This window comes from Rhinopithecus bieti, unplaced genomic scaffold (assembly GCF_001698545.2).
Source record: "Rhinopithecus bieti isolate Rb0 unplaced genomic scaffold, ASM169854v2 scaffold_6782, whole genome shotgun sequence".
NCBI lineage: Eukaryota > Metazoa > Chordata > Mammalia > Primates > Cercopithecidae > Rhinopithecus > Rhinopithecus bieti.
The window spans coordinates 1969666-1991603 of NW_016805866.1; the positions used below are offsets into that span (position 1 = coordinate 1969666).

The 21938-nt window shown below is 39.9% G+C and overlaps 1 protein-coding gene across 10 annotated transcripts in view; it reads right to left on the reverse strand.

The window, feature by feature from the left end:
• STON2 (stonin 2) overlaps nt 1-21938 on the reverse strand; it is a 177185-nt gene that overhangs the window by 29878 nt on the left and 125369 nt on the right. The window contains exon 1 of one of the 10 annotated variants that reach the window (XM_017873860.1): nt 18851-18963. The exons of the other annotated variants lie outside the window; for them this stretch is intronic. Coding sequence (XP_017729349.1) covers nt 18851-18959 — 109 coding nt within the window. The 5' untranslated portion in view covers nt 18960-18963. Of the gene's footprint in view, nt 1-18850; nt 18964-21938 lie in introns of those variants that run through there. 10 annotated transcript variants of the gene reach the window in all.

Here is a 21938-nt window from a genome sequence, read left to right on the forward strand (position 1 = left end):
GGATAGAATATCATCATAGAGTGTAGTTACACAAACCTGGATAGAATATCATCATAGAGTGTAGTTACACAAACCTGGATAGAATATCATCATAGAGTGTAGTTACACAAACCTAGATAGAATATCATCATAAAGTGCAGTTACACAAACCTGGATAGTATATCATCATAGAGTGTAGTTACACAAACCTAGATAGTATAACCTGCTATACTCCGAGGCTATATGGTAAAGCCTATTGCTCCTAGGCTACAAACGTGTACAGCATGTTACTGTACTGAATACTGCAGGCAATTATAAGCATTTGTATACCCAAAGATATCTAAACATAGAAAAGGTACAGTAAAAATATGGTAGTAAAGTCATACAAGACCACTGACATATACGTGTTCTGTTGTTGACTGAAATGTTATGCAATGCATGACTGTACTTATGAGCCCATCAAAGAGAACTGAACAGAGGAGTCTGTAGGAGCTCAGCCTTTTGGATGTGAAGCTCTGCTCAATGGACCATCAAACACCTCTATGGTATGAAAAGAAGTGAAAAGGGGGCTTCTTTGGTTTAGGAGGTTAAAAGAGAAGGCGTCCTATATCTAGAGGTTACCATAAGGGAGAATGTAACATAGGAATAAGGGGAAAGGGGGTCTCCATTCTTACCGATTGTAGCACGCTTCTTATACCCATGCCAGGGTTGGGGAGCCATAAAAAGTACTTCCTGGAGGAGCACTGGGTAGGTCCCCAGAAGCAGTGGCAGGACTATAATGCTCATGCTCTTAATGTGACCAGGATAGGTGACTCATTAGGACTGCCCTCTGCCACAGAAGTCTCACTCACGTGCACCTCCACATCCTCACTATTCACCTGCTCACCATGTGAACACACCCCACCAACAACGCAGGATGCTTGTAAGATCCAAGAAGCCTCTGGACCTTTGAAAGGGTTAGGAACAATTAGGTTCCTGGACGTTAGTGAAGGGCTAGGCTGTATCAGTATACCCTAAAGCGGAATTAGATGGGACTGAACCTTGATGTTACATTTGGTCAGAGATACCCATTTCTAACAGCCACATCACTCTTCTGTGAGCAAGTAAAATCAGTTTCAGACTTTGTAAGATGATTCTCAGATCCTGGAATTGCCAAGGAAGGTAAAGGCTCACTGTTGCAATAATTAGAAGACAGAAAAAATGACCAGATTTATAAAAGATTAGGGAATATGTGGGGGACAGGTCAGAGTGGTGGGAAAAACTATAGGGGAAAGGACGCAAATCTGCTGAAAGATCGGAAGGTTCTGCAGAGTCCCGGGGAAGAACAGCTGAAGATAGCTGTTCTATAACCCTGAGGCAGAGGGCAAGGAGTAGGTACAAGGGAGTGTGGGGGAATTTATCTTAAACAGGCTTATTTACTTATGTTGACCAGGAACCGACCTTTATCATCTGCGTGTGTGACATTCCCTGAAAGGGGAACAATAAATGTTAATTACCCGCAGGTTGTGTTGGCTTTGGGTTTTCGGCATTGTGCCTGCACTGAATAAAAAGCAAGCAGCTCCAGCTTCTCAGGACTGCACTTTGGCCACTAGAGCCAGTCAGTCCCCTAGCTGCTCTTACACTGCATACCTGTGTCTGAATACTCATTTCATCCGTCTGTCTGTTGGCTAGGGTTTGTGGGACAGACCCAGCAGGAATTATACAAGGGCAAGGGCTTGATTATCCCTGGTTATGTTGGTGAATAAGAGAAAGCCACGCTATGCCTTATAGAGAATGTCAAGTGGCCAAATGAAATAAACCTAGAGGTTGCAGTCTCATCAACAGCTCTGTTTGTTAGCTCCCTCACTGCTTCCTTCAATATATGGGTCTGCTTTTAACACAGCACTAAAGTCCTACTGATCAGTAATGCCCCCACAGAGCTGGTCCTCATCAGCCTCTTTATATATAATACTTTTATATTCAATCGTATGGGCACAGACCCAGGCCTACTTATTCTGAGAGTGGAGCTTGGGAGTCTTACTAGTCTCACCTTATCAGAAGTCTCTTAGCTTCATGGGCAAATATACTTTAAGCACAAACAGCAATGTCTTCACTGTCACAATCCTGAAACAGTTATAATAGTGCCATTCTACCAGATTCAAAGTCTGACAATTTTGAACCTTAGTGATGAGAATTTCTGCTTCACTCAAGTTGGGGATTCTGTAACTTTGGTCAGGGGGCTGGTGGTATGGGCAAAGAAGGACAGCTGAGATTTCTTGCATGTTATTATGTGTGCTTGTGTACATGTGTCCTGGGAAGGAGAAGAAGATGCATTCTGAGTCTGTATCATGTTGATCTTCTGTTTGTTACCTTTGCTGTGCTATAATATCATTTCCAGGAGAAATTCAAGAAGTCTGTTGGGGGTGAGGGTACAGTCAGATGACCAGCATCACCCACAGGAATGTTAGGGGCAATTACTGCAAGCTGAAAGGATCCCTACAGACGACCCCTTTCATCTGTATTACCCAAAGCTCATTGTTCTTTATGTAGACTTTCCAGCAATGACACTGACAACAAAATAACCAAAGAGCTCATGTATGCAGTAGGCCTGTCTTTTCAATTGGATTTGGAGTTGGTAATTTGATTTCATTTCAGTACTTGTCCATCTCTCTTTCAGTTACCAAGATCAAAGGGGACATCCTTACAGACTGATGGTAGATGCAATCTATGAAAGTGTAAACACATCAAGTTAAGACAATATCTTAGAAAAAGAGGAAAACAACTAATTCCTAGCATATGCCTGGCCCATAGCTCAATAAATGTAAGCTCTCACAGGAAGAAAAAATATGTATGTATTATTCTCATTTCAAAATTCTTAAAGCAGCAAAAAACAGGATAGGAGGAAATAGGGAGGGAAAATGCCTTTGAAGTTATATTAGTTATCAATCCAACAGAGAAAAAAGTAAAGGAGGCAGGAAGAATGAAAGGAATTGGAGAAAGAAAGAATATATTTGTTATAGGTTATGATTTCCATGAATCCAAACCTTTCCATAATTATTGCAGAGATAAACTTCAAAGACTTGAGAACTACAAGGGATATGAAAGTCTGTACTTCAGGTATGAAGTACAACTATGAAGATAGAATGTATATGAAGACACATACATTCACAAAGCCATTATGCATATACCAAAGAAGTACAGGAATTCACCACATAAAGGAAGTATTAAGTCATGAATACACTTTGGTCAGGACAGAATGTTCAACTTTCTATCATCCCTCTGGTACTGAGAAATGTCTTTGTAATTGTTGGGCAGGTATAAAATGTTTTAGCAGTCTAGACAAGCAGTCCCCTAAGTGGAAGAGTAGACTTAGGAGATACTCAATTGATCCACTGGGGTATGGAAAGAAAATATTTTACAACTTCTATTTTGTTCACTTTTAACCCATCTTTTCAATGTTTCTACTTTTTATTTATTATATGTTACAAAACATTAACTAGTATGTTTGTATGTTTATTAATTTATTAGAACAAACTAATAAATTTATTAGTTTTAGTTTAATTTATTAGTTTATTCTAATAAATTAGTTTATTAGAATAAAGTAATACATTTATTCCAAATATATTAGAGGATCATGATTAAACCTTTGTAGAAACTTGATCAAACATCTGGAGAAAATGCTTAGCGTACTAGGCATGTTTCAAATACTTAGCATGGGTACACATACACACACACACACACACACATATACACACATACATACAAAGATATCACCTCTTCCCTATCCTTTCTAAAAGCAGGCTATTATAATCAGAAAAATGGCCCCGGTTTTCAGTTCAAAGGGAAAGGTATTTTGGCAAATATGAAGGATCTGTTATTCCTTTAAACCTTTCTATTATTTGGGCAATAATTCAATCTTAAGTGCTCTAGCTCCCTGGTGACAATGGTAACAGCCTATCTTAGGCTTTCCCTGTTGACTGGACTTCAGCTAAATGTCGACTTTACTGCCATCCCTTCTTTATTTCTAGAAAGTCTTAAAACCAGCATTCCAATTCTGCACACATTCTAAAACTGATTTAAACAAACAACTGCTGGAGTTGCTGCCAGGGACAAGGATCATGTGATCTCACATCGGAACACCAGTCCAGTCCCTTTCTTGGCTATACACTTGGTATCCAATAAATACACAGCAATGACAAAAAGAGGAGATGTCGGTGAGATCTTGACCCATGCCAGGTGATATGGTTTGGTTGTGTCCCCACCCAAATCTCATCTTGAATTATGGTTCCCATAATTCCCTCTTGTCATCGGAGGGACCTGGTGGCAGTTAACTGAATGATGGGGGCAGTTACCCCCATGCTGTTCTCAGGACAGTGAGTGAGTTCTCATGAGGGCTGATGGTTTTATAAGGGGTTTTGCCCACTTTGCTTGGCACTTCTCCTTCCTGCCACCATGTGAAGAAGCATGTGTTTGGTTCCCCATCCATCATGTTTGTAAGTTTCCTTAGGCCTCCCCAACCCTGCAGAACTATGAATCAATTAAACCTCTTTCCTTTATAAATTACCCAGTCTTGGGCAGTTCTTCATAGCAGCGTGAGAAAGGACTAATAGCACCACTAGCTTTATAACAAGTGTCTTTTGAGTTGAATATTTGAAATCTTCTGTTGTTCAAGTAATAGGCTAAGATTACTACTTTTGCCCTTAATAAATTCTTTTTTTTTTTTTTTTTTTTTTTGAGACGGAGTCTCGCTCTGTCGCCCAGGCTGGAGTGCAGTGGCCAGATCTCAGCTCACTGCAAGCTCCGCCTCCTGGGTTCACGCCATTCTCCTGCCTCAGCTTCCTGAGTAGCTGGGACTACAGGCGCCCGCCACCTCGCCCGGCTAGTTTTTTGTATTTTAGTAGAGACGGGGTTTCACCATGTTCGCCAAGATGGTCTCGATCTCCTGACCTCGTGATCTACCCGTCTCGGCCTCCCAAAGTGCTGGGATTACAGGCTTGAGCCACCGCGCCGGGCCCTTAATAAATTCTTAAACCTACATGGTTCAGAGGGAAAGGATTAAGTCAATACAGTGAACAATACAGAGAGAAGGAATATTGTATTGCCTTCTCTGCATCACTCCACACTAATCCGGGTAACAACTTCACAACTGTCCTTTTGGGGACTCCCCCCTCTTGCTCAAGTCTTCACTGATTGTCACCCAAGGTGCACCATCCATGATGCATATAATTCAAGCACAGTGAGGTTCTTTTTGGAAATCCTGAATGGACTGACTAACGGCAGGAAGATAGTAGGGGGCTAAGTTATTCAGACAGAGGCACCCTAGAAAGCCTTCACCTTAGTTCTTGCTGACTCATGTCCTTTTTTTTTTTTTTTTTTGAAATGGAGTCTCGCTCTGTCATTAGGCTGGAGTGCAATGGCGCAATCTTGGCTCACTGCAACCTCTGCCTGCTGGGTTCAAGTCATTCTCCTGCCTCAGCCTCCCGAGTAGTTGGGACTACAGGCACACACCACCACGCCCAGCTAAGTTTTGTATTTTTAGTAGACACGGGGTTTCACTGTGTTGGCCAGGATGGTCTCAATCTCTTGACCTCATGATCCGCCTGCCTCGGCCTCCCAAAGTGCTGGGATTACAGGCGTGAGCCACCACACCCAACTGGTGACTTGAGTCTTAAACGTGCCAAGGTTCCTGGCCATCTATGGGAGATAGCAAAAATGGCCACAGATTCTTCCTCCTTCTCTATCTGTGCTATTGGGCAGCGCCCTCCTACTCTGACTCTGAGCTTGGCTATGTGATTTGCTTTAGTCGAGATTAAACACATATATCTCGAGCAGAGACTAGAAAAGTGCTTGTGCTTCGGGGCTTGGCTTCTTTCACTATCCAAGACCATCATATGAGTGACCCTTCCAGGGGATGAATGACCATATGGAGAATCAAGACATAGTAGCCAACTAGGCTACTCATGGGACTGCAGACCCATGAGTGAGCCGTTGAGGAGGTCAGCTGAGCCTAGCGCAGGTAGGGGAATGCTCAAGCACTGACCAGATTGCTGATTTGCAGAATCATAAGGTGAACAAATGGTGGGGTTTTTTCTTCAGCTACTAAATTTTGAGGCGGTTGTAACACAGTACAAGCTGATACACCAACTTTGTGAAGCCTGAGTATTCAGCTTTTCTTTTGATTCTGTAAGCTACTATGTCTTTAGAATAAATTATTTTCGCTCACAGTAAAGTTGGCTTCTGTTACTTGCAATCAAATCTCCTTAGCAGCCATACAAGAGATAGATGAAAAGATCCTTGCAGCAACCATGGCAGATATAAATTCCTAGAAACTTCCAATCTTGTCTAACTATTGAGCAAAAATATTTCAGTTTTATTATGCCTCTTTACTCTCCCTGATTCTTTCCACAAGGAGATAGGACAGTATTCTTATTGCTTAATATAAGACACACACTTCTATAAGTTTGGAGAAAAGGAATTTTAGGACCCTTACCAGAAGAATTTCCATCTTTGGCCTAGGTCAACCTAGGCATAAACAGGTGGGAAGCAGACAGGACTTACCGCTTTGTCAAGTGGTTAAGAGCATGGACTATGGCTCTATGCTGGTTCATCTCTTGGCTACTCCACCCACTAGCTCTGCGACCTTGTGTAAGTTACTTAAACGTACTAGGCCTCTATTCCCTCAACTAAGGCATATTGAGATAATAATAGTATTTACCTCTTACATTGTCGTGAGAACTGGGTTAATGTATATGAAGTATATATAGCAAACATTTTATTTTTGATATTATTATTATCATGATTATTCCTTAGAGTCCCTGTATCCCTGGGGAAGATCTTGGAAAGAGACATCTGGAATTGTGGGGCCTTTGATAAAGACATGGGATGAAAGGTTTTATTTCTAGTCTTGGCTCTACCACAAACTCACTGAGGTCTAAGGCAAGCCTCTTTGTGCCATTTCCTCATGGGAACATGAAATAATCCTAATCCCTATTCTAGTTCACAGGGTCGTCTGGAAGCGAATATGAAATAACACATGTGAACATGCTTCTAAGCATTCAAAAGTGCTCAACCGCTGTATGATAAGGCCTACAATTGCTATTCAGACACTGAGGTAGTTCTAGGTTCCAAATAAATCCTGAATTCCTCATGCTGTTTAAGTGGGTGCCAGGTGGGCAGTTACTGCATTTTAGAAATAGAAGATTATAGGGCCAGGCATGGTGGCTCACGCCTGTAATCCCAGGCTGAGGCAGGAGAATGGTTTGAACCCAGGAGGCAGAGGTTGCAGTGAGCCGTGATTGCAATCCAGCCTGGGCTACATAGCGAGACTCCATCTCAAAAAAAAAAAAGAAAAGAAAAGAAATAGAAGATTATAAATATGGAGACAGCATTCTTGGAATACTTGAATACATATTTATAGCTATATTAAACCAAAACTCTTCTATACCAACTATGGATCTGTGTTAAGAGGTCATGGCTTTTTCAACGATCTCCTAAATACCAAAAGAACTTCTGAGAAAGGAAATGGCATCAAGTAACAACAGAATAGGGGAACGTGGAAAGGCTAGAACATTCTTGCACCTTTATATGTCCTGAAGTGACAGATGCCACTTAAGTGACTTGTCCCCCATTGTCCTTAGGGCCATAGGGTTAAGTATTCTTTGCCTCCAATGAAGATGACTCAAGATTTAAGGCACACTGAATCTAAGGCACTCACATATGAATTCATTTCAAAGCACATTGGTTTTATAGATGTTCAAGTCACAAGTTCTAAAATAAGTAACAGTTTGTTTCTATAAATATCAAGAAATTAAATTTCTTAAGAACTTTAAGAAACTAGTTATATGTTAGAAAATTTGGAAGGTGCAGAAGCACATACAATTAAAAGCACCTAAATCCTGCTGCTACCCCAGATAATCAATGTCACCATCATAATGTGTGTTTCCTTCAAGTAGTCTTACTCTATGTACACATTCATAAACATAAACAGTTCTACAACATAAGGATTATTCTGCATATCCAGTTATAGAGCCTACATTTTTTCCTTAGTATTTTGGGATGAGAGTTTTCATAGGACAATATTTAAAACAGGCAGTGTGGAAGACAGTAAGTACAGTAGTTGTTGGCAACGTCTAACCAAGCTGTTAGTATGAGCAGTATGTATGCTAAAACAGTTTGGAGGGCAGAGCATTAAATGCATTTAATTTTAGTACATATATGCAATGTCTGGCTGCCTCAGAGTGGGGAATACAGGATATGTGAAAAGTAATGAGAAAATGTGGTGCTATATAGAGAACGATCAATGCTGATGATTTGTTTCATGAAGTAAATTTGATTCCTGTTGACATTTAAAGTCAGGGACTTCAGTAGACAAAAATGAGGTAATGGGATTAAGACTTCTATTTTCAAATCTGAAGATTCCTGGCTGTGACACACCATGAAATGTTGACAAACATGCTGCCCTCCACTCTAAAAATAGTAACCTTTGTGTCCTTCATTGAGAGCATTTCCTAGGGATAGGCTCGAACCTCCTTTGCAGCTACCCACACAGCGGACCGGCACATGTCTCTTTTTCTCTTTGTCTCTGTTTCTCTGCATATATGAGAGAAGTCAAGCAAAAGACGTAAAGGTAGAACTGTCTCCCCACTCATGGGCAAAAACCCTACTTAACTGCAGGGCAGGCTGCACAATATAAAACACAGAGGGTTGCTTCCTCAAATACTTTTTAAGAACATGTACTGTATAGCACAGGAATTTCTATCCTACTTCAAGAGCAGACTGTGGCAAATACACGAGTCAGCATGCATTTGATAAATGCTGATGGCAAATAAATACTCCCTAAAATATTTAGAGAGGAAGAATGTAACAATCCTATCTAAAACCGTCTTAAGATTTCTGATTAAAATTGTGTAAGAGGAAATAATCACATACCATCTTCAGCCGCCTGGCAAAATTGAGCCAAGGAAAAAGATCTTTATGGTAGGAGTTTTTCTTTAAAGTGTTTAATTTGGGGTTGGATTCTCTAACCCTACAGGGCACTTGGGGACCTCTCGAGTGTGTCGGGCACTTTGGTGACTCCTGGAGTTGACTTTAGGTTTCAAGGCAGGAGACGTAGCTGGAAGGACTGAAGGATAAAAATCTACCACCACTGCCTCCAAGACAAATAGTAGCCTGGTTGACCCTCACCAACCAGGTACTGTATGCCAGCTGGTCTGTCTACAGCTGTATCAAAATGATCTCATTTGATCCAAGAGACATCTATATGAGGTAAGTCTCCATTACCTCTATTTTAGTGAGGTGGACATGAAGGCACAGAGGTTAGGTGACACGGCCAAAGTTACAGAGCTAGTAAGAGGGAGAGCTAGGATCTGAGCCCAAGAGGTCTGAGTTCGCAACCCTTAGTCTAAACCACTCTGGTATACTGCAGCATTTGGATTGTAGCTCTACGTTGTTAGAACTGTCCAATCTTGAGCAAATTTCTCAATTTCTGAGTCTGTTTCCTCACTTTTAAAGAGGATAATAATATTTCCTATGCCCCACAATATGGTTGTGAGGATCAAATAAGACATGTGAGTGCTATTGTAAAATAGGGCATGCTATACGATTCAAATTATTTTCATTATTACTAGTAAAAAATGAGAAAGAAGGAGCACTTATTCATTCATTTTGAGGTTTGAGGTTTGTTTTGCTTCGTATAGTATAAAACTTTCTAACTTTAATTATCAATAGGAAGTAAGAAAATAACTGGCCAGCCGGGCATGGTGACTCACGCCTGTAATCCCAGCACTTTGGGAAGCCGAGGCGGGCAGATCGCCTGAGGTCGGGAGTTCAAGACCAGCCTGACCAACATGGAGAACCCCTATCTCTACTAAAAATACAAAATTAGATGGGCTTGGTGGCATGCCTGTAATCCCAGCTACTCAGGAGGCTGAGGCAGGAGAATCGCTTAAACCTAGGAGGCGGAGGTTATGGTGAGCCGAGATCGTGCCATTGCACTCCAGCCTGGGCAACAAGAGCAAAACTCTGTCTCAAAAGAAAAATAATAATAATAACTGATATTTATTGCCATGCACATTAAGTACTAAGAAAGAGGAGAAAATATTCCTTCTATCAGGAATCTGTAATTAGAAAGAAAAAAAGTAGTCAAATAGAGCTCCTTGTGGGAGCCCTATGATTCCAGCGATGAAGCCTATTCTCCATGCGGGTGCCCTTCCAGGAAGGAGAAATGAGCTATCAAGAATTTGTGGCTCTCCAGATAATGACTTCCTGTTTCACAAAAACAAAGCACAGCAGCTGGAAATAACAGTCTATCTCTGATCCCTATTCTACATCCTACGGCTGTCATCCACAGACTAGTCTGAGGGAGGCTTCCTCTAGCTCCAGACCTTTAAAGCCTCAACTGCTTCAGATGGAAAAAAAAAAAAAAATCACTGAATTTAAAAGCCAAACTTACTAAGAATTACCCCTGGGCAAAGTCACCCTGGACTCAGACTCCATCTGTTGGAAGTCATTAAATTCCGAAGCACGGCTGAAGTCCCTGATCTATACCACTGTCATAACACACACAATCTGTTGGTGTTTATTTTCCTGCTCTGGTAAGTTCCTAAGGAAGACAAACTAAAGAAAAGCATGTTGAACAGACCCATGCTAGGAGTTTCATCCAGGAAATTGAAGTTGGGACAGATGGAAAAACGAGCAACTTCTAAAATGAAATGATTAAAGGATCAACAGAGAAGTCCTTAGTCACCCACCACAAAATGGTTTGTGAATATGTTGCTCTCAGAGATTTAAGAAACACCCATATCCAAGCAAGGTGACTTGGATATACTTTCAGAAAGACTTGGTAGAAATGCGTTTGAAGTGTATTAATCTGTAATCTAATTAATTATATAGAACTTTAAAACTTTTTTTTTTTTTTTGAGATGGAGTCTCGCTCTGTCGCCCAGGCTGGAGTGCAGTGGCCGGATCTCAGCTCACTGCAAGCTCCGCCTCCCGGGTTTACGCCATTCTCCTGCCTCAGCCTCCCGAGTAGCTGGGACTACAGGCGCCCGCCACCTCGCCCGGCTAGTTTTTTGTATTTTTTAGTAGAGACGGGGTTTCACCGTGTTAGCTAAAACTTTTTTAAACACAATTCATCCATGTCACTAAAGAAAATTTAGAAAATACAGACAAGGGAACGAAATAAAAAGTACCCAAAGTCCCACCTTTACCACCAAAATAAGAGACATCTGTTTTGTTAAGAAGGTTAATAAAGGAAAAACTGAAAATAGCAACAGCCCAAAATGCTCATAAGTTAGCCACAGGGCTCAGGTGACACCAAACTGTATTTGGTACTAGAATCATGGTGGTCATTTTAAAATACATGCCTGGGCTTCTCTTAGGCAACTCTTCTGCATCCACTAGGAATATTGCAGAAGTTACCCATACATGCACAGAATTAATGTGTTATATAAAAAATACGTGAGACTATGTAGAAAAAGTATGGTAAAACTTAACTCAACACTAGCTATAATAGGAATACTATTATCACCATACTAAGAATGGAAGAGAACTTCCTCAAGCTGATAAAGGGCATACACAGGAAGAAAACCTCAGCTAACATTATAATGGTGAAACATTGAAAGTGTTCCTCCCAGTCTCATCTATTCAGCGTTGTAATGGAGTCCTTAGGCATTGCAATAAGGCAAGAAAAAGGAAAAAAAAGAGTAAAAGAAAGAGATTGAGCCCTGTGGCTAACTTATGAGCATTTTGGGCTGTTGTTGTTTTCAGTTTTTCTTATCAACCTTCTTAACAAAAGTAAAAATAATTGTAAAACTGAATACAGCAAGGCCTCAGGATACAAAGTCTTTCTTTAAAACTCAATTATATACTAAAATACTAGTAACAAGTAACTGGAAATAAGCCCTCTAAAAATATTGTTTACAATAGCATAAAAATATCAACTACATAGAAGTAAATTTAATAAAAGATGTGTAAGGCCTCTTCACTGTTGAGAGAAGTTAAAGAAGGCCTAAATAAATGGAGAGATTTCATGTTCATGGATTTGAAAACTCAAAATTGTTAAGATGGAAAATTTTATGAAATTGATCTATAGAATCAATACGATTCCAATAAAAACTCCCAGGCTTAAAAAACATTTTTTTTTTTTTGATAGCTGGTCAATTTCTATCAAAGCCATCAATCACCAAGACAATCTTGAAGAAGAAAAATGTTGTAGGACTCACACTACCAAATTTCAAGATTGACTATAAAGTTTCAGGAATTAAGACAGTCTCATAGGAAAGACCAATAGGTTAATGGAACAGAATGAAGAGTGTAGAAGTAGACCCATGCATGCAAAGTCACTTGAGTTTGGGCAAAGATACCAAGGAATTCAATGGGAAAAAAAAAGTTCTCAATAAAATGTGCTGGAGCAACTAGATATCCACACAGAAAAAGTAGACCTTCACCTTTCCTTCTCTCTCTATCTAAAGATTAATCTGAAAGGGATCACAGATCTACATGAAAGCCAAAACTATAAAGCTTCAAGAGGAAAACAGAAAAATATTGCCATGACCTTAGGGTAGGCAAGAATTTCTTAGGACACAAGAGGCACTAACCATAAAAGAAAAATATAAATAAACTGTACTTCATCAATTTATCAAGACATCATCAAAAAAGTTAAAAGGCAAGCCACTGATAAAAGACTTGTATCCAGAATACATAACTCCCACAAATCAATAATAAAAATACCAACCCCTCAATAGGCCACAACAAAACTATGTAAATGGCTAGATAGCACATGAAAAGGTGCTCAGCATCATCAGACACCAGACAACTGCAAATTAAGCTATAATGAGATCCTAAACACTCCCAGGATCATATCAAATGTGAACAAAGGTATGGAGCAACTAAGATTCTCATGCATCATTGGTGAGGGTATAAAACGGTAAAATCACTTTTAAAAATGGTTTGGCAACCTCTAATAAATTTAAACATTGACCTACTTTATGACCCAACAATTCCACTCCTATGTTTGTTCTCAAGAGAAATGAAAAATATGTCTACAAATAGACTTGTTCAAGAATGTTCACAGCAGCTTTATTCATAAGAGTGAAAACCTGGAAGCATCCCAAATGCCTATCAATAGGAGAATGAATAAGCAAACAGTATCATATTAATATAATAGAATACCACTATAGCAATAAAAATAAATTGACTATTTATATATGCAACAACATGATGAATCTCATAACCATTCTCTGAATCTCAAAAGTTACTATTGCAGCATCATTTCCCCAGGTTTGATTCATTCATTTAATCTCACACCAACCCCATAAGGTAGATATTTTTATCCTTCAGCTTTAATAATAGAAATAATTAACAGAGAAAAAATAATATCCAAGATTATATTTTCTCATTCAATATTTATTGAACATATACTATTTGTTACTAGGCAGTAAATCATGTCCCAAGAACATAATGTCAGCCAAAAAAGACACAAGATTTAAACTCAGTCCTTCCATACTACACAACACTGCCAGGTCCTATGACAAGCTAAATGTAAAAGAAGGAATAAGATTTTGTCACTGCCTTTAAGAAGTTCAGAGACTAGCAGAGGGAACAGGCAAATAAACCAACAACCACAATATAGCAAAAGCAATTACAATACAACACAAAGTGATCTTATGGGTATATAAAAAGTGCTGTGTGAACCCAAAAGAGGAAATGGCCCGTAATTCTGTCTGGGATAGTTGAAGCCAAACTGGCAAAGGAGCTGACATTTCAGTTGGGTGATATACCAGCAGAGAGAATGTCTGAAGACACTGAGACAGATCGGAACGTGCTCAAGATTTGGAAGTAAATACACCTGGTTGGGATGCCAGCTCAGTATTCACATTTGTGAAATGTGAATAATTACTCAAAAACTTGAAGGGTTGTTGTGAGAACTGGAAAAAATACATGTAAAGAACTGAGCCCATGCAGAGGAAACTCAATTTTTAGTAGCTTTTAGTTTTTGAACAAATAACTGTTATTAGTCATATTGCCAATATACGTCTCCTATTGTAGATTTGTCAACCCCCAGAAATGCTTGCTTCTCAGTACAATAATGCAGGCTAAACTGTTTCTCAGGCTAAACAGTTTAGGCCTAGATCTTAAGCCCATGCTTTGACCTCCCTCCTCACTTGAACATGACTCGAGCCCCAGTGCATAACATGATACCGTACGCTGAGGAGAGCTGGCTGTCCCCAATCAGAGTGGTGTATTAGAAGGCTAGAGGCAAGGACACAAAAACATCAGGACTAATAGGAGTAGTAGCCACTCTGGACTGTGCCTGTCTGTGAAAAACCATTTAGAACAGCATTTATAAGTATGCACCATATCAGCTGCCCCCTCTGTGCCCAGCTTACAGCAATACTCACTGTAATCAGCATCAGATACCCCATCTGTCTACAAATTTCTGGAACGGAGGCTAACAGTAAGTGTTAAAGTCATCTAAGAGAGACAGTCTAATAAGGAAGGCCCCAAATGGCAGAACTTTCTCAAAACACACAGGCTCTTCCTGTAGTGATGGAAAGGCTCACTTGGATCCAAGATTTTAATATAGATAATGAAATAGGCTCAGTATCCCTTCTGAAGGTGCAGCAGGTTAGTGCTTCTGAATGTTAAAGCATTTATGCAACAAATCAGAAAGTGTTTGCAAGGCTGACTGGTTCTTTACTGACATTTCTAGTCAAACTAGACTCATTTTAGTAAGAGAATGACCATGGTGTCAGAATCCATGGTGGCAACTTCTGCTAACACATAGTTTTGCATGTAAAGTTGATTGCACGACAAACTGATGCAGAGGGTGTTTACATCATTTAATCATCAGAGATGACACTGCAAAAGGCTCTACAAGAAATATGATACGTCAAGAGACACCAGGCTTGCGCTGTGCCACCAACAGGCTGTGGGGGACAGTGGGAAAATTATATAAGATTTGTAAGCTTCAAGTCCCTCACCTATCAAATGGGATAATGATGCCTTGCAGGATGTTGTGAGAATTACACATGATGTGGGCAAGTACCTGACATGGTGCCGAACACAGAATGAACATTTAATGATTGTTTCTGCTATAATTAATGTCAGGCACTGCCATCTATAGTTTGGAGGGGCAGGACGAAGTAGAAAAATATTTGCTATGAGTTGATTGCTTTTGTTAAATGGCTTTTAGACTAATTATATAGAATGGAGTTCAGTGAGGGTGTGTGTGTGTGTGTGTGTGTGTGTGTGTGTGTGTGTGTGTGTAAAAGAGATACAGAATGAATACAAATGAGAATGAGAATGAGAGAATGAGAGAATGTGTACTGGGTGAGTAGAGGATAAGCAGAGAGAAAGAAGGGAGGAGAGGGGTTTGGAAAGTAGCTTTCAGAAGAAACATGTCTACCTTATTATTAGACCAAAATATTTGAAGGGCAAGTCTTCAATGTGTTATGTTGTTTTACTTTTACTCTGTTTTCAGTCATTATTATATGCTCCGTCAGAGCCTGACACACAGCAGGCACTCGGTAAATATTTACTGAGCGCATACCTGGATCAACCATTGTGCGCACTTGCAGGTGTGGCTATGACTAAGCACAGAAAAAGGAAACCAACAGTGGTGGTGTGGGACAAGTGTCAAGCAGTGGCCCTGATAGGCAGAAGTGCTCTTTGCCCCGGTGGCTGAGTCACTGCACCACCACAGTGACACACTGCGACAGGTTCCATTCACAACATCAATACCGACATGAGGTCATTCTTCCAACAAAGCAATGAACCCCAGAGAGAGGCTCCAAATCTTAACACAGGAAGGGTCTGCCTCCGTTTGTCACTCTCTTCCTCAGTGAGCAGATCAGGTGCATGAAATATTTTACTGTCCCATCCTGGACTGGATTTTGCCTTCATTAACCCTACGACAACCCAAGGGGAGGTATATTTACAGTTTATAGGTGAGGAAAATGAAACTCAGAGCTTATATAACATGCCTATGGCTAAATATCAACCAGGTTTCGAAACCAATGCCCTTTTAACCTCCTTGAAGTAGAACACATATACAGAAAAGCGCCCATATCATAGCTCCATGTATTTTTACAGCTGAGCACATGCATGTAACCAGCACCCAGATCAAGAAACAGTTGCCTTTGTGCTCCTGACCAACCTCTTCCCCGATCATGAGTAACAACTATCCTGACTTCTAACGACTGCATGAGTTTTGCCCAGAACACTCTAAACTACAGTAATCACTTCTTCCACCAAATTCCTCTGATTTTCTTATTGGTATCACTCATTCGGAATTTTCCAATACTCTCTTGTAGGGCCAAACAGTTGTTCTTTTACATATCTCATCTTTCCAATTATGATTAAAACCTCCTGGAGGCCAGGGTTTTGTACATTTTTAGATTTCCCCACACACCTAGTATGGAGCAGCCACTATAAAGTGTATGTACTTAAGAGTTATTTTCTGGTTACTGTGTATCTGACACTGTTTCAAGCACTTTACCTAGATTATCTCCTTCGATCCTTTCAACAACCCTGTGAGGTAGGTACTGCTATTATCTCCCTCTTACAGATGACAAAACTAAAGCACAAAAAAAACAATTTGCCCAAGCTCACGCTGTTAGAGATGGAATCAGGGCCGGGCATGGTGGCTCATGCCTGTAATCCCAGCACTTTGGGAGGCCAAGGCACGTGGATTGCTTGAGGTCAGGAGTTCAAGACCAGCCTGGCCAACATGGTGAAACCACGTCTCTACAAAAAATACCAAAACTTAGCTGGGTGTGATGAAACGGACCTGTAATCTCAGCTACTCAGGAGGCTGAGGCACGAGAATTCCTTGAGCCTGGGAGGTGGGGGTTGCAGTGAGCCGAGATCGGGCCACTGCACTCCAGCCTGGGTGACAGAGTAAGACTGCGTCGCAGAAAAAAAGGAAAGAAGGGAAAGAGGGATGGAATCAGGATTCAAACCCAGGCACTGTTACTTCAGCCTTTCTTGTTATTCTGTTCTTTTTTTGGCAAACTTTTAAAAAAGTATAAAATACACAGAAAATAACATAAATCATAAGTTTAAAGTTCAATAGCTTTTTACAAAGTGAAGACACGTAAGTAATTCACTGTCTCAAAACACAGATCCCCAGAAGACCCCTTTGTACCCCCTTCCAATCCCTAACTGCCTCTTCCCCCAGGGTAACAATTCTTCTGATTCCTAACACCATACTGTAACTTGCTTGTTTTTGAACTTAGATAAATGAATTCATATAGTATGTTCTCTTTATGTTCATGAGATTCATTCATTTTATTGCATGTGATGTGTTAATTTGCATTTCTGTATTATATTCAATTGTGTGAATGTGACACAATTTATCCATGTTAGTGTCGATGAACATTTGAGAGCTAGGCTTCTACGAATGAATTTTTGTACATGCCTTTGATTCACACATGCTTGCTTTTGTCTTGGGTACCCAGGAGCAGAATTGCTCTGTCACTGGATATGCAAAGCGACTATACCAATTTACACTCCCACCCACTGTGTATATGTGTTCTGGTTGTTCTACATTTTTACCAACACTTGATACTGCCTGTTATTTTCATTTTAGCTATGACGATGGGTGTGTGGTGTGTTATATTGTGGGTTTTACTGAACTTTCACTGATGAATACTGAACGTGTTTACCTTTTCATATGTTTACTGGCCATTTGGATAGCCTCCTTTGTGAAGTACCTTTTCAAGGCTTTTGTCCATTGGGTGGTCTGCTGTCTTCTTGTTGATCTGTAGAAGTTTTTTTTATATATTCAGAATATGATTTCTTTGTCATTATGTATTTATTGCAAATATCTCCTCTTACGCTGCAGTTTGCCTTGAACTTTCTTAACGGTGGCTTTTGCTTAACAGATATTCTTAATTTACATGTGGTTTAATTCATCAATTTTTTCCTTTCTGGTTAGTCCTTTTTAGGTCTTGTTTAAGATCTATTTTTAAGGGACCTTCCTCATTAGAGATTGACTGGTGGGATTGTCAGTCAAGGTTCACCACCCTGATGCAGTCACATGCTAACCTAAATCAATGCAAAACTTGTTGCCTGGAATTTGGCTCTTTTGGAAAATGAAAATGAATCTGAAAATGGTTGCTCATTCATGAAGATAGTGGTACTCAGCAGAAACCAGCTACAAGTGCTTGACTGAGACCCAAGAGCTGCTCTAGCTCCAGCCTTTTCAGAGCTTGGTCTTTCTGCTTGATTATTTAACTTCCCCTTCAACTCTGTGAGCAGCCCCCACCCTCAACTTGTAATACACTCTCCTTTTTAATTTTTTTAAATTGCAACCAAAGAATCCTATTGATTCTTTTAACTCTCTCTCTATATATACACACACACACACACACACAATTTTATATATACACACACATACGTATATATGTATATGTGTGTATATATACACACATATACACACACATATATATATACACATATATACATGTATGTATATATATACACACACACATATATACTTTTTTTTTTTGAGATAGAGTCTTGCTCTGTCACCCAGGCTGGAGTGTAGTGGCATGATCTCGGCTCCCTGCAACCTTCACCTCCAGGGTTCAAGTGATTCTCGTGTCTCAGACTCTGAGTAGATGGGACTACAGGCGCCAATTCTCTTTTTTTTTTTAAGAGATAGAGTCTGTTGTACAGGACAGAGTGCAGTGGCAATTCACAGGTGTGATCATGGCACACTACAGCCTGGAACTCCTGGGCTTAAGTGATTTTCCTGCCTCAGCCTCTCAAGTAGCTGGGACTATAGGTCTATGCCACTGTGCCTGGCTGATGTTCTCTATTTTAATATATGGCACTAAGCACAGACTTAAAGTCTGATCAGTCACACTGTCCAAACAAGAAATTTCACCTTCATGGAATTCAGTCCTCATCCTTTCACGACTGCAGGATGACTTCCTGACTTCCCCAGAGATGGTTCTGCCTTGACACCACATTAGGAAAAACAATGGCATTTTCATCTCATTGGCTCTTAGGGAAATAAAGAAGAGGAAATCGAGTTAAAACGGAGCATCGTCCAATAAAGCAGACAATTAAAAAATGCAATAGGACATTAACCCTTTAACAAATTAGCAAGCAAAGTCAGCTCTGCAGCTGTGCCCAAGCAGGATAATTACTATCTTTTTTTAGCTGGCACTATAGCAGCAAGCACTGATTATTTAAATGGGGAGCAAACAATAATTTGGTTGGAATATTATTTAAATAATGAGCACTCCTAAAAATCAAGTTTATCATGAATAGCAAGCATGGGGAGGTGCACACCTATAGAAACTCTGACTGCTATAAATGGAAGGGTGTTTGGGGAATCATCTCAGTGATCACTCCCTTAGATCCTCTACATTTCATAAGATATGAGCACAGGCCAGAATTAACAAAAGAGATTTAAAAAACAAACAGAAAGAAATTACACCTTCAAGTGAGTCTGAGCTGGTGAGCCATGCACAGATTGCACTGATGCAATTATAACATTAGGCACTTCTGGATTGCAGCTTTTGGAAGCATTTCAGAATGGGCAGTGGTATCTTCAGCAGGAACTAAGCAGTGGAAAACCTTCATTCCTTGAGGTTGATTGAGTGTAATTTTTCGAAACAGTCAAAACTCACTTGGACTCAAAGCTAGTGAGTAAATTTCTATAAATTTATTTTCTTTCTGAAAAAGGGACAATACAAAAGAGCATGTAAAACCCTGGGCTTCAGAGTTTTTTAGAGAAATCTGGAATCCAATGACATTGGCTGGTATGTGATTTTGAATAGAAAAGCCTAGTTGAGCCTCAATTTTCTTATACATGAGAAAGAATTAATAGTCTACAGTTGACCCTCGAACCACACAGGTCTGAACTGCACTGGTCTGCTTATATGCAAATTTTCTTCTGCCTCTGCTACCCTAGACAAGCCCTCCTCTTCCTTAGCCTCCTCAACATGAAGGAGACGAGGATGATAATCCACTTACACTTAATGAACAGTAATATATTTTCTCTTTCTTATGCTTTTCTTAATAACATTTTCTTTTCTCTAGCTTACTTTACTTGTAAGAATGCAGTCTGTAGTATATATAACACAAAAAATATGTGTTAATCGACATTTTATGTTATTGGTAAGACTTCCAGTCAACAGTCGGCTATTTTAGTAGTTACATTTTGGGGGAGTCAAGTTATATGTGGATTTTCTACCGTGTAGGGGTGGCATTCCTAACTCCCGTGTTTTCAAGGGTCAACTGCATCTGATGAGCATGGTTAATAATCAGGTAATATATTTGAAGCTGTTATATCTTTATCTTTTATTAGGAGATAGAAGCTAAAGAGGAATGGCTTTTGTCTATTCAATATCAATGGGTTCTGAAAGGACTTCCCAAAGAGAAATGTATGTTTGAAACATTGTCATTAGACCTACCTGCTCTGGATTTATGCAATCTAGCTCAGACTCAGAAATTATTATTATTTTTTTTGAGACAGAGTTTTGCTCTGTCACCCAGGCTGGAGTGCAGGGATGCAATCTCAGTTCACTGCAACCTCTGTCTCCTAGGTCCAAGCAATTCTCATGCCTCAGCCTCCCAAGTAGCTGGGATTACAGATGCCCACCACCATGCCCAGCTAATTTTTGTATTTTTAGTAGAGATGGGGTTTTGACATGTTGGCCAGGCTTGTCTTAAACTCCTGACCTCAGGTGATCCACCCGCCTCAGCTTCCCAAAGTGCCGGGATTACAGGCATAAACCACCGCACCCAGCCTAGAAATTATTTTTTAAAAGAACACTGAGCAGACAAAACCTAATCCCAGAATTCTACGTGCTAAAGGTGGGGCATTTATTCAAGGGTGTCCCTCTTGGTGTCTAATAAGGCCTGGCCACTCATGCTACAACTCGGGAGCGAAGAAGAGAGGGCAGCTTTTGGTGCGAGGGAGAATGAAAGAACTGAGGGAGGAAACAGAAATTCTCAAAAGACAACCAGATGCACCCAGAGGACATGGTTTTACCCATAGATATATAAACACTGAAGGGTTGTGGGAGGATTAGAGACAGAAAGGCTGCTTTAAAAGGCTGTGTCTTCAATATTCTAAAGGGCAGGCCAGCTAGGGAGAACAGGCTGGGCTTCTGATAGGAGTGTTTTATTTGGTTCAGCAACTAGATTAACCTTTCCCTGGTGTTTGCCTAAAATCTTGCTTTGCCCTGCTTCTGTGAGAATGGAAATAGGTTGTCAAAATTCTAAAAAAGAAAAAAAAAAATCTCTTTACTTTGACCCCTGAGCCTCAGTATCCTTATCAATAAATGAGGGAAATCATACTAAACTCACAGTACTGTGCAAATTAAACAAGATCTCATGAAAAGCATTAATTACACTGGCCTATGGCAGTTGCTTGACAGATAACAGTTATTGTTATTATTGGCTTTAAACAAATAAGGAGGTACCAAATATTAGATCTGAACTACTAAAAAAAGATAATCTATAGAGAGAGAAAAAATTTAGTCTGTATAATTCTAGAATTTGCTAAGTCTTGGTTTGAACAATAGCTATTATATCTTGAATGTATACTTATTGCCTCCAAATACTTTATACCTTCCCATTTATTTACATATACTTTAAAGTTTTACTTAGTTATGAGAATTTTTAAAATCACTTAATTATCCTTGAGAAAATCTATTAATAAATCCCTAGGTCTAACACTCTGCAAATCTGACCCTTCCTTGGAATTGCAGAACTAGAGGATGAGGTTTCACTATGAAACACTCTTTCTAGGCAATCCCTAGAGCCATGCATGTAGCTTGGGAATCATATTTTGTTTTGATCATGATTATGTATCTAAGGGCACAGGGTGTGGGGAGGAGCTACCCTAAAGAGGGAAAAAACAGGAACCATTCTTTCTGTCATCACTGCCTCTTCCAAATAATAGACAAGGCATGTATTTCCTGTGAAGAGTTAAGGATAACGTGCCAAAGACAAGAAGA